Below are 26,929 nucleotides of genomic sequence, written 5' to 3'. Positions count from 1 at the left end.
AGATGGCGTTAGTAAATTATTGTTTGTAGTAGAGGTCAAATCCTCAAAGTCATCGGCGTATGTTAGAGTCTTAAGAAGATTATGAGTGTTTACGGAACAATTCATCACGTTATATTTATTTATTGCAGCTGAATTTGGATTTTAGTTAATTGTAATAAGCTTTATTCTCGTGTAAACACATTGTAAGCGACATGTAGGTCATATTAATGTATGTTGAAATGGGTGTTAATTTTAATTGCTAGTTGTTGATGCGTTGTATTAGAAAAGAATAGGCGAGATACATACAATAAATAGGGCTCTTAATCATTATAAAATATATGATCTATATAAGTCTAAGAGATAACTCAATTGTAAAGCAAAACGAACATTATAAAAAATTAGCATTTGCCTCAAAGTGCCAGGTAATCTATAAGTCTTTGTAAGTAACTTTAAATACAATTGCCTTCGCAGATATTATATTAAAGAGATTAAGTAGTTATAAAAATGCAGAGATCTTAAAGTCTGAAATGGCACGTCAAAAATTTCCGGATTTCTAATTGTTCAATTTCTATCTCTGAAGTTGTCTTTAAAATGCCAGGCACCAATCGATTCTTCTTTGTACTTTGTACTGTAGAAAATTCTTGTAAGTACTGTGAAGGTAAACTTCTGACATTGCACATACCCAAAAATTATCAACGTGTTAGGCACAGATTTTTATAGCCATTTTACTATGAAGAATGAAATCAGTTTCAGTTGCAGAAATCCAAGATCTGAATAATAATTCATTTATTAATCTTTGCAATATGCAGCAAACGTTGCAGTTGTTTTCGTACCCTTTTACATTGTATTTAAACATTAGCGATTTATTGAAGAAGAAAAAGCAGATTGCTTGTTATTTCCCTCCTAGCAAGATTCAAAAGATCCTTGAAAGGGTAGATATTGTTAAAAATATCATCGCATTAGCAGAACAAAAACGATTGAGTACAGAGATAAGGAAAAATATGAAAAGAAAACTCATTTCCCCCGAAATTAGCTTGCATTTTTCACAAAGCTTAACCGTAATAAATGAATAACAGTTTGCCTAAGAGCGGTTATCGTTGTTAGACATTTTATTAATTGTCTTAATAAAAACGTTAAATGAGGCGTTATGGTTGATCAGAGGTTTTTATTCGAATTTCGGACACGTGTAAGACTGGTGCAGTATTTCCTATTTTATTCTCATAATTTATATTAAAAAATTTATAAATTTTCTTTGGTACTTAATTATCATACTACCTAACGAACAATCCTGCAGCAACTACCTTCCTGCCGTAAATTTGCCGTTACTAATACTAGATATTAAGAAGTTAGACTATGTATCAGTTTTGGTTCGACAAGTTCGTGTTTACAACAATATATTTAATTAAAAGTTATGGCTAAAAACATGAAATATCTGCATGACTTATTTTCAAATCTTAAACGTGACTTAATCCGTAAAGAAAGTAATATTATGCCATTATTTAATATTTTCGTGAAATAATTAATATAAATTTATGATATATTTTAATAATGTGATGATGTAATGATAAAAATATAAGAATTGACTATATGACTAATAATGTATGGAACTTCTATCTAAAATTACATTTAAGCCAAATTAGCACTCCATTGTGCGTTGCAGAATATGCGAACATTAGATTGTAACACCATAACATTTTTGTACCATATTCTTGTAAATAAATTATTATTAATGTTAGCATTAATAATCTCCTTTTACTGTCGCCCTTTAATCAGACTCGCAACTAAGTCTCCTGAAAAGTACCTAGCATTCCATTCTATGGCATGCCAGCGTTTCTATTGAAATAGCTCTAAAAATAAGCGTGATGTTTACAACAATATACGCGTTTCCAGCGTGTGTCGTTTGAAACTAGAAACGTCAGTCGTGTGACGCCGTGTACGTGAGACAACCGCTCAAATCAATTAGTGCAGCTATCCGATCGCGTCCTGACAATTTGGAAGTCTGTGGTTGCGCGGGAAAACATAGTTTGGATTCTTTTGTCACCTGTTGTTAAAATGAATTGGAGATATCTTGTATTTCGTCTGACGTTTTTTGTTATTATTTCTGGTAAGTTTTTGAAGAACAATGAGAAGTTTTTCTTTTCCGTTATCATAAACAATATTAAGATTAAATAATAATTAAAAAAAGCGTAAATGTAATTCTATTATTTTATATTTTAAACAAATTAATGTTTCATTCAACGCCACATTCATAGACATAACTTTTGACTTTTAGTCGTGAATGTTTTTTTTGCTTTATTATACATAGGAACTATTATTAATAAAATATAGGATTTCATGTTTATTTAATGTACCCAGTTATAATTAATTGCACCTGGAACGGAAAATACTCGCGCAGAGTCATTTAGTATTAATAATTTACCATTGATTATTATGTAAATATTATATCACTTGTGAGTTATAATTTCATATTTAAAAATAAATAAATCAGTGGCATTACGACCTTTTTACTTCAATGTCTGTATCCGTTTCATGATGAATTGTCAATCTACTAGTAGATGATCAGCCTCCTGTGCCTGACACACGCCGTCGACTTTTTGGGTCTAAGGCAAGCTGGTTTCCTCCGAATGTTTTCCTTCACCGTTCGAGCGAATGTTATATGCGCACAGAGAAGGAATATCCATTGGTATACAGGGATCGAACCTACTACTTCAGGGATGAGAGTCGCACGAGGAACCTACTGCCAATACTGCTTAAATTTTCATATCTAATCAACATAACGGTTAACATTAGTCAGTCATTCGAAAACAGGCATAATTTTTATAATAAAAAGCAGATTTTTTTTTAAAACGCAGCATTGATGATACTCTATAACTACTAATAGCCCGAACACAAATTACATACGCTACTGGTAATAAGGCCTATAGGCCTTATATTGTATTGTATATATCACAGTTGCATACTAAAATTAATCAAGATCGCCATCACTATTAAAGTTACAGTGTACCAGTGCAGTGGTATAATTTAGAATGCAGCGACAAGATCAATGGTCATGAAGGACGTAACGTAATACGTATGAAAATGTATCACATGTAACATATTCCTATTCATTTCATATGATACATATACATTTTTTAGAATGCGCCGGATGACAATTGTGCAATATGCCGCAGTGAATATGTTTTTTAATATTTCACAAGGTTATTTCATACTCATTATTCTTCTATGGTTTGGATTTTTAAAATTACTAGCGGTTTGCTGAAGATTAAATTACAGACTATTTAAACATTGTATCGGGCCATTTATTTAATTTATATATTAAAAACAATCCTATCCTAACAGATGGACCCTAAACTGACAATAAACATGATAAATTAATTGGGAAACACAAATTACATAATTATAGGACTTTTGTCAGTTCCCTTAACGGACAATAAAATAGGTCGGTTAACGTCTGTAATTCGTTAACAGAAGTTTGACACCGAGTGCCCTCAGTTGTTAGTACGTAAAAAGTATTGAAAGTTATGTGATTCGTCACATGAACTTTAATAATTTATAACAGCTGCTGTAAACTTTTGTGATTGATGAACTTATTCGAACTATCTATGTTGTAAGCATGGAACACATGCAGCAATAGTTAAAAAAATAAAATAATTTTCATTAATGTAATGAGGGCAGGGGCTCACCTGATGTTAGGTGATAGCGCCCATTGACATTCACATTGCCAGATGATTCGGAAGTGTGTTCCGGCCTTTAAGAATTGGTATGCTCTTTTTTTGAAGGACTCTTCGAATTGGTTCAGAAATACTTCAGTGGGCTGTTGGTTCAACATAGTGCGCGGCAAAAACTAAGAGACGCTCTATTGTGAACCGACGGACGTCAAGGTGATACGGATGGTACTTTGTATCCTGCCTTGACGTCCGATAATGAAACTCAGCAACAGATATTAGCCCGCATAACTCCTAAAGCTAGCTATTCAATTAGGGTCCTTTAAGAAAAGCGTTCTCTTCTTAAGTGGCCGGCGACGCCTTCGTAAGCCCTCTGAGTGATGGGCGACAGTATCACATCAGAGGAGGTTTCTGCCCGTTTGTGCCATAAAATAATAACTAAAATTCAGATTAACATTTTCAGATCAATCTGCATAAAATAATTTCTTTCGTAAGATTAGACATTGTCTAATCCTCGAAACGTATTGTAAAAATGGTTGAACAATATTTAAAACAGTAATGAATTAATACAATATCAAACACAGAACTTATACTCTCAGCCAGTTGAGCTCGTTAAGTGGCGAATGACTAGCAATTCCTACAATTATGTGCGCCACATTATGTCACAACGTTCTAATAAAGGCTGTGACTCGGTTGAGTCTCGGATGAAAATAAATTGGACGACTTTGATTCGACAATCAATTTTGAATCGAACGCATTTCGAATATCAAAATAGTTTTGTACTGTTTGTAACTTTATGCTACTACTGTACTAAACCTTGACAAATCGTTATAAATTATACACTACGGAAATATACCTTGAGAAATCTCCGCGTTATAGGAGGAATCACCGCGTTATATGGGGTATGGAAATCGCGTATGCGAAAACGCTTTTTAATATATTTCAGGGATTTAATATATTTTATCTAGCGTGGCACAGACCCAAGCTTTACCATCATGTAAACACGCAATTTCTTAGTGACTTTTTGAATTACCTGCAAAGTACCTAGAATACAGAAAGGGTTAAAATAAAATTAAACAAGAGGTGCAAGACAAAGCAGACTATTCCAAGATCATAACGAGCCAGGGTGATAATTTATTTATCTCGATGCAATCTCAGCTTATTCCCAGGGAAATGCATTGTTGCTTTATGAACACAAGTTTAAACTTTAGTTCACAAATAAACGTTAGCTCGCTGCGGACTTGATAACTTCTTTCACAGAACTTGTTTCCTAGCCTTCTGAGAATTCAGGTGCGCAATTCTTTGATAATTATTTGTATGAAATAATCACGGACGTATATCAAAAATATTAGCACGTTTGTAATAATAAAAATTCCCAAATATATTTAATAAATATTACAGTTCAATTGTGTGTCTATGATTGGTACCGATGTTATGTAGCAATTTCGTTACAGCTAAGTTTTTGGATGTGGTAAAAGTTTTTGGTTATATGGATATTTAAATGTTATATAGTATTGTCTTTAGCTAAAAGTCCGGAGTGGAAAAATGAATGAATCGTCTAATGAAGTTAGATTAAATAGTAACATAGGGTTGGTTATATTCTGCATTCGTGTAAATTACTGCCTACATACTATTACCATACCCCTTAGAATCAGGTATAGTTACTTATACTAAATATAATATTAACTGAAGTTGGAAAAACCTCCTTGCATTTATCTCTCTCACAATTTATTAATAATTTTATCATTAGCGCTTTCGGTATATCTACTTTCTCTAACATTCTAAAAATAAAAACGCGTCTGAAGAATATTTGTGAACATTAATCACTGTTAAAAACTGTTAATTTTGATGTATGGAATATCCCTTCATTAAGATTTCGTTATCAGCTTTCACTATAGACAATTCGGGTTCTAGGTAAACAGAAACTCAATATATATTTATTAGTACAAGTTAAACGTTTGGCGTACTGATAAATTGGTACAACTTAAAATACAATTTTTAATGTGGCACGCACTTGTAGGCAAACAAATATACACGAAGAGATAAATAATTAATTAAACAAAACAATGTAATTATTAAAACTAGAGAAGAATCGATTTTTTTCTGAGCTTAGGAACTATGGATATCCAGACCTAGCCCGTTTATCAGAATCCTTAGTCTGGACATCAGTTAGCTTTGACCAAAACGCGATCTTCGGAAAGGTCTAGAAGTTTGAATAATAAATCTTGATTTTTGCACTTAAATTTAGCTTTAAGAAACGTGCGCCATACAACACGTCATATAAATAAAAATATATTCAATTGCCTTCCTATAGTAAATGTTTGCAATAGTTAGCATCATAAAAATGCTCTCTTATTCGAAGCAGCAGCAAAATAAACCTCAACTATCTTTCCTTTCATGTAACCGCGGAAACGCGTTCCATAGTCATATTAAATTCCCATAATAATGTAACTTGGAAGTTATTTATGTGCCAATTAGGTTAGTTAGGTTATTAGCTTCATAACATGAGTTTATCGTCGCCTGTGTTTAAGACAGCTAATTAATTGCTTAAAGTCTGTTAATATATAATCTCATGTTTAAAACCAATTATAGTTTCTCTGAAGTGTGTCATGTTTAATAAAAGCAAAATATTATTGGCCTTCATTTTCTTACTGTAAAAAAGGGTTAGAAATAATAATTATTTATTTATTTGTCAGAATATGGTACAAAAATATTATGTTGACACGATCTAAACTTCACATATTCCGCCACACATATGTCATGCCATAGCGTGCAAATTATTGTTACATAATTAAAAGGTGGAGTTTAACATGGTACATATTTATATACATATTACATTTCATTATAAATTTTAACATATATATGTAGTTACATTAGTTGTGTTCTGGCGAATATTAAATTCGATAATAATAAATAGTTGCACTCTTTTAACTAAAGCTCATTTACGTCTCTCTTCGTCCACAATGTTTACGTTGATAGAAAAGATATATGTGTATTTGAGTTAAAAATTTTCAATTAAAATGTTTATTTGTGAAGAATCAGGTAAGGCACATAATTTGATTCATATGAAACAATAAAACTATATACCTAATGTTTGTATATTTAATGTTCATCTTTAACAAATATTTCTTGTTGTCATTACTTGATACTGCTTACCTAGTTGTTTTCTATTTATTTAGGATTTTTTTAAATTGTACTACACGTACACAAAATATATATATACTTCATCTAGTACTAGTTGAAGTATCATAAGATTTACTATAACTATATTAGTATTAGTATTAGAGCTGACTTATATAAAATTACCCGATTTAAGTTTTAACTGGCAGTAAATGTAAAATTAGATTCAATTAATTTTTTTTTTAACGTTCATAAGTGTTCATAAGTTATGTTACCTATATGAATTAATGAATTTTGAATAAGTATACAATTATTAAAACAGAGTTTATTGTATTAAAATGTTCTCTCAAAAATCTATATAGATGGAAAGGCGCGAAGTTGGTTTTATATACATTCATAGCATCACGAACAGTCAGTTCATACATTTCAAATGTGAGTACACTGGCGCAAAATTATAATTATTCAAAGTGTTAGCAGTTCTAAATTTAAACGTCAGATGCAAATCTCAAATAGATACAGCCAGGTTTAGTCCTGGCGCACCAGTAATGCTGGATATTGTTGATTTTAGCTTACATGGGATTATTCGCAGTAGATAGCGGGAGAATATTATAACAATGTGCTTGTGGCATACGTAGAATTACGAAATAGATCGAAATATCTGAAATTCGTAGAATATTTTCGTATGTTTGCACTAACTTCTATATTAATATTATGTGTAGGTTACTTACTATAATTATATTCAATCAATAATCAATAATTAGATTCTTCAGGGTTCTTGTTCGTGTGCCAATAATGCTCTTTCCAGTTTTAATAAAAACTACTCAAAATTTAGAGTTATGTACATACAATAAATACTCAGTTTTATGTAAAAGATAAACTATTATTGAACGATTGGAAGATAAACAAATATAAGCAATCAAATGCTGTCTAACAGAGTGCTAGAATTAAACATACAATTTATTAATTCTATGTTGCTACATATTTGGATTAATGAGGAAAACAAAGATCAAATATCTTAATTTCGTAAAGTTTTACCTAAAATCCAATATCTTCTCCAAGTTATTTACCTTTGTTTAATAAATAATCCTAAATCTAAATAATGTGGTAAATTTTCTATTGATCACAAAACATTTATTTTATTCACAATAGTATTGTATAGCTATACATACTACTATATATATAGTACATGGTTTGAAATGTATTGTCTAATTGCAAAATAGTTTTATTTAGATCGAGACTGATTAATGTGCGACTACAATCAACGGATGACAAAAGCAATTAACATGTTTGTTATGATATTTGTGTAACAAATGAAAATGCACTTCCTATGACCCGGTGGACTAGATGTGTTTGATTTTAGTTGCTATTTGACTGAGAAATTTCAATGAATTTCCAAATTAAGCGGTTTGCTTGTTTTTCATAAGACATTAGCCCTTAATATTGATTGGATTGTAGAAATATTTATAGTGCTTAATATAGGAATGCAACGGGCTTTATAGCTGATAAGCGATCTCTTTCAGGCTACGCTATTAAAGAAAAAAACGAAATAGTAAACTTAAAGTGCAAGAAGTGCCAGTGATAGCAAATATACAAAAATCTATACTGTACTTTGAATATTATTCCATATATCAGACGTCAGACGATTCATATGCAATTCTAATTTAGTATATAAATAATATTCTAAAGCGAACGTCAAATACGCCGACAGAGTGCTTCTATTTGGATTACTAAATAGTCGGACTGTATTGTTACGATAATGAAACGAAAAGCCTGTTCTACCAAATATATTTAAAATAAGCTATTACATTTGTATCAGCCACTTATTAGGTAAGGGATTCAAATACTTATACCAAGACATTTTAGGGTATCACCCCAGGCTATTTTGGAATGTGCTAATTCTTTCACTTGGGAGAAATAACATTAAATCGCATCGATGCGGTTCCCAATGCTTTTCTGCTAACGAACCGATATAACTCAGAGGGTGGGAAATGTTTTCCATTCGCGAAAACTCTTTGTGTATCGTAAAGGGACTATACAGAGTGTTTTAATATAATTCTGCATCAATCCTATTGAATTTCGCTTCGTGTCCTAGTCTTTGAGTCAATGTTTCCGAAAGGAAGGCTTGAAGCTGTGGTAACAAAAACACAACCACAATTCCAATTCCAAACATTATTATTTTAAGATTCTGTGCTGAATTACCGGAAATTTCTATAGAAAATAAATAAATAATTATTAGCATTCCAAAATCTACATTCCATTGTTCAAAAACAATTGAAGTTTTGTTCGAGCATATTTATTTTCACACCCCGTATACCTAAAAACCGAGGTGTGTAAGTGTAAACTAGAAGTTGCTTAAAGTTGTTTTGGCGAGATCTTGGTCTTGGCCTTAATATACGACTTGCTTTCTCAACTTCATGGATATAAAGAGAATAGCAATGTAAGACAATGTTATCGTAATTTTACTTGGATTGTTGAATTGCGATTATAATGTTTGTGAGACTGTAGTGGGAATTGTGTACAAAACTGCTAATTTATTGGTAAATGTTTTGGTTCTGTGTTCTTCAATAGGTTCTTCTATTTTAGGCTAAAAATATCAGCTAAAGACACTACATGCATTAGCCACATAACTATAACAGTTAAAAACTGACCAATTCTAGTTTGTGCTCACAAACCTATCGACGTTGAACAATGTGTTACTATTCAAGTTCATCTAAACCTTCGTTAAAACATCAAAGCGCACATAAGGTTCCATTTGATATACTGCAGTTAAAATAATAATAATCAGGCCTAATAGTACCAGTACGAGTCAAGGCCATTTTGCTCAATCAGGCTTTCTGAGTTTTATAAGCGTGGCGATTTCCTATATCGTCAGAGTTACGCCCCGAGAACATAGCGAGACGTTGGCAGTCTCTTCAACTGTTATTTATTTATTTTATTTATTCACACTTCGTTGCTAGAAAGAAACACAAATAACACAATATATATAAATTACAAGGGATGCAACGGGCGGTTACATTTCATTCATTCAAATTATTCATATTCTTGTACGCGACTGGTCCAAGAGTTAAAATAAAATCCTCTATTTTTTAAAGCACATTGGACCCAGAACCGTACAGTACCTATTTATTGGTAGAGTTTTTGTGGGTTCAGATACTATTAAATTTGAGTCACAAGAGTTAATTTTATACTTCCTTATTTTTTAGAATGCTTCATATATTTTAAAAGGTCCGCCAAGCAACAAAGCCACACAACACTTTAATTTATTTTAAGTATCTTACAAATTACGTTCATTGCAGAAGCAGTTTTTCATTCACTCCCAAATGTTCCATAATCAATATGACCTTGCTTGAGTATAAAGTCCGCTACAATACACAAATCCTTTAAAGTGTTATATCATTAACATTCTCGTAAAACCAGAGTCCTTGAAAGTCCTACGATTATATATGATGATGTCAGTGCAATTTGCCAGATCAATGTTGTGCAGTCGCTACTTAAATCTGGTTTGAGTTATTAATTATTTTTCTACTACATACTGATACTGAAATGAAATATTTCAAATAAAAAAATACATTTGGTTTTGGTAGTTATCTCTCGTATATCTCTAGTTATCTGATTATTAAAATATAAGTTCTTTTAATAATAGATTTAATTTGTTGACCAATGTTAGACATATATATTTTTTTTGAAATTTAGACACTTCGAAACAAATGCGTTCGAAGACTGAGGCAAAATTTTGATTCAGTCGCGACATCATAGTATGAAACAGCGATGTATATTGGTTGTAGAAAGTCAACAGGCTGGCAATAATCGCTCATGGTTACCTGGCCTAATATAACCTGACTTTTGTAAGTGCAAAATGAATTAGTTTTTCACGACGGCAGACGGTTTCTTTCGACACACGTGTGTTACGCATATCAGAAGGAAACAACCATTTAGGGCCCACGCCCTCAAACTTGCGTTTAGCAGAATTCACCATAACACTACTCGCTTACCAAGTCTAAGTTCAAAAGCATAAATTATAAAAATGTATTCCACGTAATTGAATGATGTAATGTTTGTGTGATTACCATTTCTATTTAAAAGCCAAAACATTGACCTAGTTGTGTTAATTTGGACACGTTTGTGTAATTTATTCTTTTCAATGCGTGGAAATGGAACAAAATTATTCACGGGTATACAAAAAAATTAGGGCTTTTCCACGCATACTTGTGTTTGTCAATTTATGTATAGCTCATAGGAAAGAGATTTTGTGATATTAAAAATATATTCTGGCGTGCATCTATCGAGGGATACAACACGCATTGTACCACGAAGAATTAAAAATTTGGCACGCCATATCAAAGTATAGAATCACTTACACAGAAGTTAAAGATTACTGGCATGTAATGCTTTCAAGGGGAAAGTGGTGAAATTTTTAAAGATAAGGTACCTTTTATGCCTGGCAGAGTATTTAGACCATAAGTTTTGACAACAATTATAATTAACTTCATTGTTTTTATTATTATGTCGTTATGATAGTTAATATATGATATTTTATAATTAATGAATCTGAATTATGCGAGCAAATGATTTATTATTGTTATTATTATTATAGTAGAATAGTGACTTTTTATTTAAGTTTTACTTATGATTTTGTCTCTGTATTAAAATGTTTTTAAATGAAATATCGAAAGAACAATAAACCAACTCCTTGAACCAACATTTCAATTCTAATAAATATAATTTAATTAAAATGGTGAAATGAAAATTTACTAGAAAAATAGGTCATAAAACGGTTTATAGAACAGATGTGTAATAAAGTGGCCGTAGTCCACGCTAGCTACGCGATTTTAATCAAAGGAAATAGATTTACATTACAATAAAAATATAAAAAATATTTTTATTTCTAAATTGAAGATTGTATGTTCTATGTTAATCGGGTTAAGCGGATGTGGTTGATTCTTGCCAGTGTTAGCAAAGTGAAGACAAAGATCAAAGCGTCTTGACACCGATCAAGAATGAGACGTAAATTATTTTTATGTGTTACAGGTGGCTAACATATGAAACTGCAAATATAGATTCAAAGTCTAACTCATAATTATGTTTCTTCTGCACAAACAGTATTTTGTTGCATGAAATAGTACTAATAGTTATCAAAAGAGGATTTACTTAAAAATAATAGAATACACACGATTTTTAATTTAAGAAAAAAACAATAATCAAAAGATTAGGATACGTACTTAATTTACACCTTTACAATTTACTGAGGGTAGGGTAGTAGTAACACGATCGTTCCGCACGAAGTCTCCTAAAAAAAAAGTGAGTCCACCCAGTCCACGACCTGCTGATGCAGGATACTGGGGCCGGCGTATAGCCCTTGAGGAGAAAGACGAAGAGAGTCGACGCCGGTTTTGCTTCGCCTTATCCGGTTTCTGATCCAAGATAGCGGCAGTCCGATATCTGTACTATTATATTTTACTCTAAACCTCTTTGAAATCTAAAAAGATTGGTGTTATTGTTGCAGTATTACTTATTTTTGTATATAATAAGCATATCACCGTCTTAAAAAATTTATACCCAAGTAGTTGCTATGATTTGTTGCGTACATTTTTTTAAACAAAATCAGGTCCTGCAAAACACAATGACAGACAATGACGTCAGAATTGCTGTCAAATATTAGTTTTTTGGTATTAGCTGTTTAATTTAGACATTACATTCAATTTTTTAAAGGCTTCTGCTTGGTTCGACCGCTCAGTTCGGCTGAGGACCGTACCAACCAGAGCCTGATATTACAGCAGCGAATTTATGATAAACAAGTTTCGGGACATTTCTTCTAGGTACTGTTTCTGCGACTTAGCTTCAAACGGCACTCGAAAAAACGAATGTTAATTGATTACTTTAATATTGACATTAAGTTTGAAATCGGTAAAGTAATGATATATTTTATTTATTTATAATTAATAATATATCAGTACTTCGTCATCGTTAATTTAAAATATATCAACATTGACAAATAAATAACAAGTATTAACGGTATTGAACTAATTTGACCTTTAATCTATTTATTTATACAGTCTATAAAATTACTATTACTACAAACTATCAAATAGTCTGTAATTTGTAGATCTAGTAGTATTATCGAATGAACCATAAGTATTAACGGTTATAAACTGATAAGACTTTGATTTGTTATTTTTGAGCTCTGTGACATACAATGTCAATATCAGCGCTATTTTTCCATCATATACTTTTTTTAAATAAATGTCTAGTCATTAAAGGCAGGGCAGGCCTTAAATATTTAATAAAATAAAATGCAACGTGCGTATACCTATTTATAAGATTATCCATTAGACGTCCCTTCGATGTGGTTTTGGTCGATAGCACTAATTTGATTGATTACATTACGCCCGTCTTTCTTGATTAGGCGTTCAATTGACCAGTGTAAGTTTGACAATTTATATGGGAATCACATTAGTGTTGCGATCGATAGACCTCTATAGAAAATAGTCTAATATTTAGCGATTTAGCTGTCATTCTATGACTTTCGAAATTTAAATCAACTCCCAATTCTGAAGAATTTAGACTTTTAGAGTATTGTTGAAGACCTAAACTTCATCATCAGAATGACTCTGCTATGAGTCACAAAACATCGCCGGTACGATTGAGGACTCCAAAATAGAAACGGAATCTTCATTGATTTATGCTATTATTAATCTTGAAAGTCGAGATGAGCATTAAATTACTTCATACAAAACTTTGTGACGTCAGAGGAATAATATTAAACTTGAACACAACTTAAATAAGATTCGCCAAACAAATCTCCTACCATCTTTCATTTGGATTCTAGAATTACCAACAAATTTGTCTTAGTTAAAATTTACGATGTTTTGCGTCATAGATATTATGATGAATTAATATATAATTATTTACGGAGTTACAGAGACGCTAGTTCAATTATATAGGTATTATACTGTTATATGTTTTAATAATAAATCAATGATTGATCATATACATTAGGTTCTACAACGATTGTAATTTACAAATAGCGTTCTTTCCCATTTGCTTATTTTAAAAAATGAACTAAATCACCATTATTAAAATTTATTGTACAAAACCCTCGGTATAAATGAATGTGCATACAATAAATATATTTAAAAAAAATATTTGTTGCACTATGTCATGATCATTTGTTTAAAAGAGAAGTGATCAGACTGACACACAATGTCTACCATTTTGGGTCTAATGCCGGCTTCCTGACGATATTTTCTTTATTTATTCGAGCGAATGTTAAATTGCGTAGAAAGAAAGTCGATTGGCGCACAGCTGGAGATGGTACCTACGACCTTAACGATACAGTCAATAGCCACTAAGCCAATAGTACTAGTTAAACTATTTTATATTATTTTCCCTATATAAGCAAACATGTTAAATATTATTTAAATTGTTTCAGAATGCACCACCTGCTTTATTGGCAATCAAAACCATGAATACAGATTAAAAACGGGCAGTTCTTTTTACATGGAGTGCCGATGTGACGAGCGACCACCTGCAGTTGTTATTCTAAAATGGTTTGATCCTAATGATAAGGAAATAATGCCACCGGGGTAATAACTATATTCATTCAATTTCATTTATTAAATAAAGTAATTGCTAACTTATGACTATATTAAAACAAATACAATAAAATTAAGCTAAAGGGTTCAGTTGGTTGATCGGCCTGAACTAAAAAAGTCCAGGTTTAATTTGATAAATATTTTTATGTTAAACTCCCTTTATCGAGGCAGGCTATATAACTGTCGCTGAAGCGAGGAGAATAGCTAGTTGTATAATATCTATGAAATTATTAATTCAAATGCCTGAATTTTTTTCATCTGATCACCCCTTACCAGGCAATGTTTCCTCTCTTTATCCTTGATTATATTTGATGCCTAATTAAAAAAACAAGTAATTTAAATCAGTTTCTATAAATTGAAATGTGATTACTAGTTTAATCTTTAATAATTATTTCCACAAGACCAGGTACAAAATCGAACGTATACACTGAATGGTGGGACGAACTCACAAATAGTTTGTACATAACAAACATGAGCAAATCATCATCCGGTGAATACAAGTGTTTCACTGTATATAACGAGACAACTTATGTCCACACATATGACGTCCAAGCATATGGTACGTACATAAATATTAATAGCTGGAAATATAATAATTATTAATTAGTCCTTCTCAGCACATGGTACTAACCCAGCTGTTTGGAAGATATAGGATAGATAAAATACATAAATCAAGCTACAGTTTAAATTTACGATTCTATTTGCTTATATTTTTTATAGATGAAGGCTACCTAATCAGTCATCTATGTATGATGATCAAATATTATGTCTACCACGTTTCGTAACCTCACGTTTATCTTCATAGCAAGTGTAAATTGCTGAAATATGTCGAGGCAGAATACGAAATTCTACCCGTATCATTATTAGGAATCAACATTGAGCATTTCCTAAGGCAGTTCCTGATGTGAACAACCATTATCTGGAACCATTTGAGTATTTCCAAGCCAATTCGACTTCAAGTTATAGTCGTACCAATTCTTAAAAGGCCGGCAACTCGCGAGCCCTCTGCCGGTCTCACTTAAGATCAGATGAGCCCGCTTGACCCCTGTTTTATAAAAAAAACACGCTTGGGGTTGAATAAACATGCAAACAAAATAGGGACAAACGGATGAAATTCTCATGTGATTTTAAATAAAAATCGTAGACCATAGCCAAGAAGCCAGCCAGCAAAACTAAAATACCTCAAGTAATATGAAAAATGATTCTGAGATTATTTCCTATCGTTAATCTAGAACTACTGAAAGCTTCAAAACCACTGAAAACTTTGACATAGCAATTTATTTGTATCTTGTACTATTTGTATAAAATACAATTCACATAACAAATAAAAAACTTAATTTCGCAATTATTTACCTATGACAGAAGCACCATACTTCATCAATACCAAAGAGACGCAATATGTCATTAATGGCAGCGATGCACTAATAACATGTGAAGCCAAAGGTGATATTAATCCCTTAATTAGTTGGCACAAAGACAACTTTGAACCTATTGAGGTAAGCCAATCTCATGTATGTTTATGTTAATGTTTTTCTATGCAATTTCGATTAAATATATCTACTTAGTATTTTTCTAACATACAAATATAAAATATTCAAGTTTAAAGACTTTTTTCACAAAAAAAGACAACAATAACACTTATATAAAAATAATACTTTAGGTAAATCATTGTAGGCGTTCCCAAAATAAGCAAAAATATCTTGTTCTGTTTTAGTATTTGGTACTTACATTTAAAACCAACATTAACTGGGCCGAGCATTACCACGCGAAAGCAGTTACATTAAACGTATGAGGTGCTTTTTGAACAGTATTAATTCAATTACTGCAGTGCTTAAACGTTATACATGTTTAGTAATAATTCTGAGAATAATTTCGATAATAACCTTCAATTATAATATTTTTGAGAGTATGTAATACAAAATAAAATACTTAAGAATTAGGGTGAATTTGTATTATGTATTAAGACAGAATTTTAAAATTTTCAAATCATATATCCGCCTCATTTTACTTTGCATTGACGAACCAGTTAAGATATCAGACATTTGAAACAATCTAATCCTGGTATGATGAAAACTTTTAAAATGTATAAATTACAAAATAGTTGTAAAGAGATCGATCTCATAGGTCACAGAGAATCCTTTTTATTATGTAATATAGTATTTTGGTTTCTTAGATTTATAGATGTATAGGTTTCGTAGTTTTTGTATCAACTTTCAAATAATACGATTATTATAACGAATACTAAAGTTGTTATTTTTCTAAGTGTGTTTATTGTCTCTCATTGATTTATTGTCTTTCTGAATAGATAACAGATGATAATAAGTACGAAATATCATCAGAAGGATTATTAATACACAACATTAGTATAGAAGACAACGGCGTGTACAAATGCGTCGCTGCTGACTACGAAACTGGCGAAGAAGTTGCTATCGACATTAAAGTTGAGGTAGAGCTTATTAAAATTACACTTTAAGTATTGTGCGTATATTTTACGAAGATCATCTTTCCAGTTAATAAAATTACACTAGTTAGGTACATTTACGTTTTTTCCGGTTTGTTGTTACCGATACCCCAGGGAAAATCTACAATTAGAACCAAGAACGTTAAAAGAAATCGTTTACACATTTTTCTTTATCCTTACAATACTAATATTTATTTTTAACACACAATTATACAGTCATATAAATATATTTACAATATTCTTGCCTATTCGTGCCGTCTGGCGACATCTCACAACATCAGGTGGGATTGTGATCAAATGACAGTTATGTATAAAGATAAATTTTTTAATTGGATATGAGTAATCAATATTTTATTTATCTGTGAAAACAAATTCTTAGGTAGTCACAATGCCAGAAATAATTGAACTTGTAGCTGTTCCTGAAAATATTGCTTATGAAGGGGCATCTATTTCGATGGAGTGTCTCGCACGTGGAACACCACCGCCAGAGTATAGCTGGAAGAAGATTTACAAAAATGTAAGCTATAATATTGGTTTAAGTGTCTTATATATTTCCTCTTAAAGACGAGGTTATTTTTTAAATGTACAGTATCCGGTTTCTTTATTTGTATATTTTAACTATATGGCTTGAAATCACTTAGACGGATCAGCGGTGATACTCTGTAACCTAAAATACAATCAAGAACGTCGAAGTTCCTATCGCTATCGCTATTACAGAAGACCGATGCTGTACTTAAATATAGTTAGTGCATAAGACTAATCAGGGAAAATAATTTCACTGTATTTGTTTTAAGGCGCATGTTGAAGGCAAACCGAACTATAAGCAAACATTGAATAAAATAGAATTTGATAATGTTGATAAGAACGATACGGGAATATACGAATGTATAGCTTCAAATACAGCTGGAAATGCCTCGAAACAAATAAGATTAAACGTAAGTAGTTAAACATTTTATAGTTACAGTAAATATTCCTGAGGTAAGGAGGAACTTACCTCAATAAGGTATAAAAATTTCACTTTCCAGCATATGGTCGCTTTGATATTTTTAAGAACGCTTTTCACCTGTTTCCGTACTCGTAAATCGCACGGACGGTTTATTTAAAATATTTTTTGAATATGATGACATTATACATAGGGTCTGTTTCACAATGCCCGGAATAGTTCCAAATAAGCTATTTAGTACTAATTGGTAGGATAAACTAGTGTTTGTTGCGTTTCACGACTGTCAGATAGCGCTTTTTGTCATAAAACGCGAAGCTTCTTATTCGGAACCTTTATCTTCCAAAAAATTGCATGTGTTGCATAGCTATTTGGTACTTTATCCATACATTGTAAAACAAGTCCTTAGTCTTAAAAAAGTTATTTATTACAATCTTAATTATGTGTTTTATTTAAATGTACAAATTACAATGCCCAAACCACTACTGAAATGTATAATTTAACAGGTCTTAGTTCCGCCAAAAATAACGCAGTTTAAAAATGCAACGGCCGTGGAAGATGGCACCGTACAAGTTGTCTGCCGAGCTGAAGGAATTCCTATTCCGCAAATAAATGTTGCCTTTTTCGGTGAATCTGACGATTTAAGGTAAATTTAATGTAATGCTCAAAATCTAAATTTGTTGTTCAGTCTGTCTCTAAGTTATGTCAGTAAATTTGTTTGAGCTTCGTATAAATATATAGGCAAAGCCGTGGAAGTCCAGCTAAAATGCGCAAGTGACCACGGGTGTGGTTTTGCGGTAGGGTGGGATGCACAGAGGACTGTTTTACTGCGCACTCAGCACTCTTACTTCCAGAGAGGATGCCCTCTCATGTCCCCGTAGGCTAAGCTACGAGCATATAAGGCGGCGAAAGAAATCTTTCAATTGCATCCACTCTTTTTTAATAATGACTAATGACGGGGGAGCGCGTATTATAAATCTGTCGGTTTCTTGATTTGTGCTGAACCCAACACTTCAGAGTATGACAGTTCCTTATTTCTCCTATCAACAGTCTGAAATGAAGAGCCGTGGTCGAAGGAGAAAATTATTGCTAATTTTATCATAAATGTATATTTCTTTCAGTATAGTTTGGGATAGCAAAGTTATAAGTGATACTGAGGCAGAGCTATATTTATCTTTTTTAAGAGTAAATAGAAGTCATGAGGGGAGTTACATTTGTAATGCAACGAATGATGGTAAGTAGAAGTAGTATTTAATGCCTAAAAGGATAAGAAAAAAGAATTAACCTTCAGAGGAGTATTATAGCTTTTTGATTATTCAGTTACAGCCACGCTTAGTGTTTGTATTTAGTTATGTTTGTTGGTTGAATACTAGGCTCAGTAAAAATTGATATCAAGATGAAAGTATCTATATCTCGTAGATAGAATCTTACGTTTTTAAGAAAAATTTAATAAATTTCTTAAATAAAGCCTTTTAGAGGGTACTTGAAATTAAATGTACGTCTTCTCCAAGACATCTATTTACAATATTATTTACATTAAAATATCAAGACACAAAAGTAGAGGCTAGTCATTCATCAAGTTAATATTTCATTATAATAAATTTTTCCAGCGGACTCAGCAACCGCTGAAATGTATTTAACTGTATTTTACAAACCCGTGTTTAAAGAACCGATTGAGAATGTCTGGGGTTGGAATGGAAATACAGTTAACCTAAGCTGCGACCAGGAGAGTAATCCACCGGCGAATATAACATGGAGGTACGTTTTTTATTATATCCAAAATACTAATAAACAATAACCTCATGAACTTGAAATGAAAGAACTTCTGGAAGTTTGATAATAGCTTTATAAACTACTACTAATTAAAATAAAACTCATCTAATGTTAAGTGATAACGCCGCCAATAGACACACACTTTGCGCGTTGCCGGCATTTTAAGAAAAAAGTACGCTGTTTTCTTGAAGAACCCTAAGTCGAATTGGTTCGGAAATACTTCAGTGGGCAGCTTCCTTCCTTTCTTTCCGGTGGTGCGCGGTAAAAATTGTCTTCAGTTGTGGAACGGTGGGCGTCGAGGTGATACGGGTGGAATTTCGTATTCTGATGATGAAACTTAATTTTCCTAACATCATTTCAGATACGAAAGTCGAGATATATCAACTGAAAAACAATTGGAAATCAACAGGATTATACTAAACGATAATAATGTACCCGTTACATTTGACAACAACACAATGTACGGGGTTTATGAATGCATTGCCAAAAACGACTACGGTACAGCAAAGAAAGTCGTCGTATTTTTGCAAGGCTTCGCACCGCCGCCTGTTAGAAATGTGAGGAATGTTTATAAATACAAATTTTAAAACTTTTCTTATATCTAGGAGTCACGTTAATTTTTTTTTAAATCACATTCTTGGGCCGTTCAAATCAAGCATCTAATTTAAACCCAATAAAGATTTAAGTATAAATGCTTATTCCTTATAGATTAAAAATCTTAAAAACAATTTTGTCAGAGTATTAATTAAAAAGTATATCAGTATATTCTTAGGTCTGGCCGTCAGAGAGACTCTAGAAATATTTTGAAAATGAAAAAGGAAAACTATATCTTTTTCTTTTAAGTACTTTATCAGATAAGAATAGGACTTTATCATGTTTCATAATTCATTCTTTTCAGGTGATCATAATGAATATTACTTCAACGTCTGCGATATTTGCTATCGTAGGACCAGAACAAATTAATGGACCGCCAGTCGTAGGATTCACTGCGGAATACGATCTTTTGAAGAATTATAATATAACAGATATTCATATTAATCGAACGTGGTCAATCGACAGGCCATACAAAATAAATAAGTTGAAGCCCAATAGTACTTATTTAATTAAATTCGCAGCGGTCAATGATGTGGGAGCGGGATCTTGGAGCAATTATCTTGAATTTGTTACACTTGAAAAGTAAGTTACAATTTCGTGTGAGTTAATGGTTATTATTATACCAATTTTTATTTAAACCACTCTAGAAGTTTTATTTTTATTTAAGGGCCTACTACATTTAAAAGTGTTTTAATGATGTGGCAGTCTGTCTGACCTCAATTGATTTAAAAGCGTACTAAACGTTGAGTAGTTAATAATGTAATAAATTCAAGTTAATATCAGTTAATATTTTTAACGAGTTTCTTGCTTCTTTAACGCCGACGTGCGTATACGAGAGCTTTCCGCCACTTAAATATTCTTGATACTTTATTAAAATATATACTATTTAAATTTCGCAACATAATTAAAATTTTGTTCGTACTGTCTAAGGAATGTTTTGAACTAATAATAAGACATGATTTCAGATCGAGCCCCGAAGAACCTACTTGGAGTACAGATATGGAATCGATAAAGAGTGGAATCCTCAAATGGAAAGTTGAAGAAGACAACGGCGAACAAATTGATTACTACGTAATTCGCTATTGTCCGGTAATGTATTTGTATTTATATTTAAGAATCTGCAACGTAAAAAGCGACTAAACGATGGTGTTTAAATTTAGTTTTCGATATTAGCAAACAGGTAAAAAAATTTAAAAGAGAAACGTGTCTAATTATTAAATGTAATTTATTTTATATTGTTTTAATCATTCGATAAACATCAAACTGCAATTATTTTAGGTGGTGTATTTGGCAATTCAATATAATGAGTGCATCGAAGAAACGATTGACCCGACAAATGAGTTTTATTTAAACAATTTAGAAGGAAATATGACGTATTACTTCGAGCTGGTAGCTCACAATGTTCTCGGAAATTCATCGATTGCTTCGACATACATCACATTACCAGGTAAATGTGTGTTTCTGATAATGTTTTGCAAACCATACTACCCTATCAAGTTATATGTGATCTAACACAAATTTTATTAACAATAATTGAATTTTAATTCTTATATATATTCGCTTCGTTGTTATAAGGGATTGAATAGTACTTTTTCGAAGCTATATTCCCTAGTGGGCTTATCAAATATAAAGAAAACATGTATATTTACCAAAATTGACAAATATTTTAGATATATTATGATTATGATATGTAAACTTCAATAAATAAATAAATCACCATTTCAGGAACCTCCGTTTTAACACAATTGTTCCTTAGACATTCAATCCAGATTGACAGAATTTAATTAGAAACAATTTCTCTACATAATGTGTTTGAAAAAAAAAAACTTTTTCTAATCGCTATTATTCCGCGTTTGTGCATTGCCAAGTTTGCTTTGGAGGTAGCTTGGAGAGAACAAGAAATGTCACTTCCCTGTTGTAAGTGAATCGACGTTCGCCTAAGACTTTTGGAATACCTTATTTGACTTATGAGTATAGGTTGAATGACCACAGATATAAATATATTTCACTCAATTTCTTACAAATCAAAATTGTACAAAAAACAATACGTTATGGTATTTGGGTTATATGTTCATTCTGAATAGTAAATTGAACCCGGAACTCAGACTAAATAAGAGCTCTTATAACTCAAGTGCAAGAGTTATTTTTTTACGTAATAAATAATACATTTTCAAAGTGTAATTCTTAAGTAACTTTAACTTAAAAACATAAAATATCCACAACACGTTTGCGGGACAATACAATTGCATTTTCTTTAAATATTAATGCAATTTCCTTTTCTTTGTTATTTTACTTCTGTTTCTTTTAAACCGTGACTTAACATAAATCACTTGTTAAATAAATGCAGTGCATAAGGATTGTAATAAATATTGTAGTTATATCAGGTACAATATATAAATAATCGATTATTAGTATATGAAGATATGTATAATTCTACTGAAAGACATAGGTATTGGGCAAATCGTTCTCCTTATTAAAAACTAGCTGACCTGGCAAATGTCCTTTATGTATATCATTTATGGTTATTGTGCATCACTCTACATAGATAGGTGTGTCACGGACTTTTTTGTAGATATTTATAAGATCTACAATTACTTAGAACATTTTATGGTTCTATCTTTAATAGTTTAGGCAGGGTACGCAAAATAAGTAACTTTTTTCGTTGATTTTTTACACCTTGTGTCCGAAAAACCCTAATATCTTACGGAACCCTATTTTTGTTCAAAATTTAAAGCCTATATTACTCGTGGATAATGTAGCTTTCGAATGGTGAAAGAATTTTTAAAATCGGTCCTGTAGTTTCGGAGCCTATTCAATTCATACAAACAAACAAACAAACAAAAAATCAAACCTTTCCTCTTTATAATATTAGTATAGATAAGTAAGATTTCAAAATGACCCAATAGCATATCATACAAAATTTTTCGACAAAATTGAAAGCCAATCATGTATAGATAATACTTATTTTGCCTAGAAACCCAAAATAATCGAACGCAGAATCTCCTAAAGATATGCGTTTGTAACTAAACTACTATATTATGAACAAGATATGATTTAATTCTTCAGAGCGAGAACCGGGAGCACTTACAGCTGGGTCAACATTAGGAATCGTCCTGGTGGCGGTATTCCTAGGTCTAATTCTTTTAGACTTCTTACTTCTGGTGCTAAAAAAGAAAGGCGTCATTGCAAGTTGCGTTCACAAGAAGGATAAGAAAACTGAGACGATTAATGCACGGTAATATTTTTCTTATTACACTGGACTGAACTTACCTACATCTCTTAATAGATTTCAGAGTACGGCTGTAAGATTCTCTAAATCATATATATTATTATCAGCCTTAAAACTTAGTTCTTTACTTAATCTTATTTAATAAATAAACAGGGTTAAACTGATATAATTTCCATTTAAAATATATTTATTATTATGATTACTTTATTGCTGGCACCCAGTATAATATATATAAACACGTGTTTGAGTTACATAACCTAACCAAATCTACGCTGTGGCGATCATAGTGTCCTGTCACAACTAGGTCTCTTTCATCTGCTTCCATACCCTTCATATCCAAGTTGTGCTTCCTATTCTCTATGTTATAGAAAATTTAAAGAAGATTTAAAGAAGTCTTGGAAAAAAGTAGATCTTACCAATTTCTTAAATTTAAAATCAATAATTCTTTGAATAGCGTAAGATGTCATGTAAAGATGTCATACAATTTATTTTAATGTTATGGGTTTGACTAAAATAGCTTCGTGTTGGAACGATGGTTTTCCTTTTTCCCAATTTTCCTGTAAACACAGTAACCATGGTAACAAACGGAACCATCTATAGTCCACGTTTTACAATGAGGCCGTTTCACTACAATATTTATAAACACGATTTTCTTTTCTCATTTTAGGGATAGAAAAGGACTTCTTAGAGAAACCACAGAAATTGGACGATCAAGTGATGGGCACAAGGAGTTTGAATATAATAAAAACACGGGCGTCGTCACGGGGAAACATTCTGCCGTATGATTTTGATAATCAGTATATATTTTCGACACAATTATTTTTAATGTGAAATATGTAAAACTAGTAATATAACTTATTATATTACTATGCGGACCTAACATAAAGCTGCATTGAACATCTTTATTTTTTCATAATAATAAATATGAAACTTTTCACTAAACAAAACGCGAAAATAAAGCGTTACTAACTCAAATAACTAAACAAATTCTCTTACCACAGGCAACAATACAAAAAAGATTCAATTTCAGTTATACGTCAGACCTACGCTTATATTAGAGTATTTTATTAAAATATATAAATCTTTTACATACAAAATTACTTATAATAACTGTTGATTGCCTCTGAAGGTCGATGATTACCGCATAAAATTTCCATGTTGTTACTCGTGCTACGTTATGTTTATGATTAGGTATATACCTATGTAATATGTATGCAATTGTAAATATTAGGAGCATGTGTCTTTATCGTCATATTTTTTATTTGTAATAGTTTACGTTACGTTTAATTAAGGCTTCTTAAGTGAGGAAACACTAACCAAGGTTTGAACGAGGAAATTTCATAATAGGTTTTTCAGTAGCTATCGCATTAGGTATAGAGTATCTTGTATGTAATTCTCTTAAACCTGAAACTCTGAAGCTAAACTACACAAATAATATGGAAATACAATAATTTGGTATAAATATTAGTCAACAGTATAGCACTAACGCCGCGGTTCTAATATTTTATTGTATAGTATGTAAGTTAAATCTAAATTTTGATAAGTTTCGGATTATAATATACTTATTGTATGTATTTGATATATTAATGTACATACATTAATTGATGTTATAGATGTAACTCACCAATTATTTATTTTAAAATTTAGTAATAGTTCTGTCTATAAATGTGTTGTAAAAACCAAAGATTATAATAAAGTTTAAAAAAAATAGAAAATTTATTTTAATGGGCTTACTTTCATTTCAATTTTATACTCGCTATGGAATTTATGTAAAGCTTATTTTTAAAATAAAAAAAAATGTATGTTGCTATAAAAGTGTGTTTTAGAACGTTAAAAATATGTTTTTGGGGTTTTCTATAATAATGTTATTAGCAAAATTATAGTTTAGTAGATTGATTAAAACCTTTAACATCTGAGTCTCAGATTTCTGCATAATTTTGTTTTTTTTTTCTTATAGGGAAGCTGGTGATCAGCCTTCTACACATGCCGTCGACTTTTTGGGCCTATGGCATTCCGCTTTCCCTAGTATGATTTTCTTCACAGAAAGAACGAGTGTTAAATGCCAGCCACTTGACGAACATCTGTATGTATATTACAGCAGCCAATATTTTGAAATACTGAAACGATTACAAATTTAAAAATCTATAAAAAACTAGACTGCACTTTAGGATATATTTAATTGTTTCACACATGTACTGTTGGTTATTTGTACGATTACTATTAAACATTTCGATTAAAATTAGATATACCCACCTAGGAATAATTATACTTTTACAATTTATTACTATTAAGTATTATATTGCAGAAACACCCATTATATTTAATTAAAGTGCATAAAAGTGAAGGAGATGTTCTTTCGCAGACATCTGAGTATTCTCACACTCGAATGGCAATTTACACAATTTATTGGCTCTAAAGCGCCGACCGGGCAGGTGCCAATAATGGCCACTCTATGCTGTTATTATCTTGCTTTATCGTGTTATGTCTTATGAGAACTGCCAATGTATTACAACATGAAAAACAATGACTTTGTACAGTTTAACACTTTAATATTCTTTTCAACCAAAAATCATTCTCGGAAATCTAGATTACGATTTTTCATAATAAATTTCATAACATTACGAATAAGTTAACAGGAGAATGGGAATGTAGCTGACTATTGCCGCTACACTATGAGTTTCATCATCGGACTACCTGTATTACCTTTTTTTTTTTTATAGAACAGGGGGCAAACGGGCAGGAGGCTCACCTGATGTTAAGTGATACCGCCGCTCATGGACACCCTCAATGCCAGAGGGCTCGCGAGTGCGTTGCCGGCCTCGACGTCCGCTGTTCCACAACTGAGTTCCAGCTAAAGTATTTCCGAACCAATTCGACTTATTGTCCAAAAAAAAGAGCGTAACAATTCGTAAAAGGCCGGCAACGCACTCGCGTGCTATTGAGAGTGTCCATGGGCGGCAGCCTGCCAGCCTGTTTTTTTTAATTCATTTTAAATTCCCTAAATATAGTAACTCTAAATTAGAAAGCTGCGATGTTTGATGTTGGTGTTCAAATGCGAAGAATAAGTGGGCTAGTATATTTTGTTTTATGAAAACTAATTTTAGAGTCGTAAATGATTAATAATTGTATTCTCTTTTAGGTTAAATTAAAAGGAGTATGTAGAAATATGAAAAACATACATTAATTAAAAATTCATGCCTGAATTATTACACAGTTATTACAGAGAACTGTTCGCGTTGTTAATTAACGACATTTCTTGTATTTAACTTTCTGGTGATGACTTTTTAGGTTTTTATTTGAAAACCCTACAGTTGCCATAATTACATTGTATAGCTAAAACACATGTTATTGAATTGATATAATTTTAATTATATCACCATAAAGGATGTTTAGTTATATAAGGCTCAGATAAAGTAAGTTTTTCTTGTTATAACATAAAATAACACTGATATAGTATTAGTTATTTTAGTTGAAAATGTCGAAAAACACTTCGCGACTATTTTCCAAAGGAAATTCGAGTTCGATAATCAAATTGGTTTATTATAATTATTGGAAGCCTGGAACTCGCAAGCACGT

The 26,929-nt window shown here is 31.6% G+C and overlaps 1 protein-coding gene across 2 annotated transcripts; it reads left to right on the top strand.

Moving 5' to 3' along the window:
• The first annotated feature begins 1,877 nt into the window (after positions 1-1,877).
• LOC110998325 (fasciclin-2) lies at positions 1,878-25,059 on the top strand. Of its 2 annotated transcripts, XM_022266888.2 has the most exons (16): positions 1,878-2,083; positions 14,194-14,347; positions 14,758-14,915; positions 15,719-15,852; positions 16,662-16,802; positions 17,197-17,334; positions 17,612-17,752; positions 18,264-18,403; positions 18,879-18,991; positions 19,368-19,515; positions 19,892-20,087; positions 20,429-20,706; positions 21,090-21,213; positions 21,403-21,571; positions 23,191-23,359; positions 24,021-25,059. In XM_022266888.2, the coding sequence occupies exons 1-16, from the start codon at positions 2,032-2,034 to the stop codon at positions 24,136-24,138; spliced, it is 2,373 nt and encodes a 790-aa protein (XP_022122580.2). In that variant the 5' UTR covers positions 1,878-2,031; the 3' UTR covers positions 24,139-25,059. The 2 variants fall into 2 exon arrangements, with proteins under 2 accessions (XP_022122580.2, XP_022122581.2); XM_022266889.2 differs by lacking the exon at positions 1,878-2,083 and having other exon boundaries at positions 14,234-14,347; positions 14,763-14,915.
• The last annotated feature ends 1,870 nt before the right edge of the window (positions 25,060-26,929 follow it).

Source organism: Pieris rapae, chromosome 13, assembly GCF_905147795.1.
Source record: "Pieris rapae chromosome 13, ilPieRapa1.1, whole genome shotgun sequence".
In the NCBI taxonomy this organism is placed as follows: Eukaryota; Metazoa; Arthropoda; class Insecta; order Lepidoptera; family Pieridae; genus Pieris; species Pieris rapae.
The sequence above is the reverse complement of the archived record's forward strand: the minus strand, read 5'-3'. Positions and strand labels throughout refer to the sequence as shown.

Bases quoted from the DNA above. Each gene is read 5' to 3' on its own strand.
- LOC110998325 (XM_022266888.2), top strand. From the start codon at position 2,032: ATGAATTGGAGATATCTTGTATTTCGTCTGACGTTTTTTGTTATTATT. The intron at 17,335-17,611 runs GTAAGCTATAAT...ATTTGTTTTAAG, and splicing joins GGAAGAAGATTTACAAAAAT to GCGCATGTTGAAGGCAAACC. The intron at 20,088-20,428 runs GTGAGGAATGTT...CATTCTTTTCAG, and splicing joins CACCGCCGCCTGTTAGAAAT to GTGATCATAATGAATATTAC.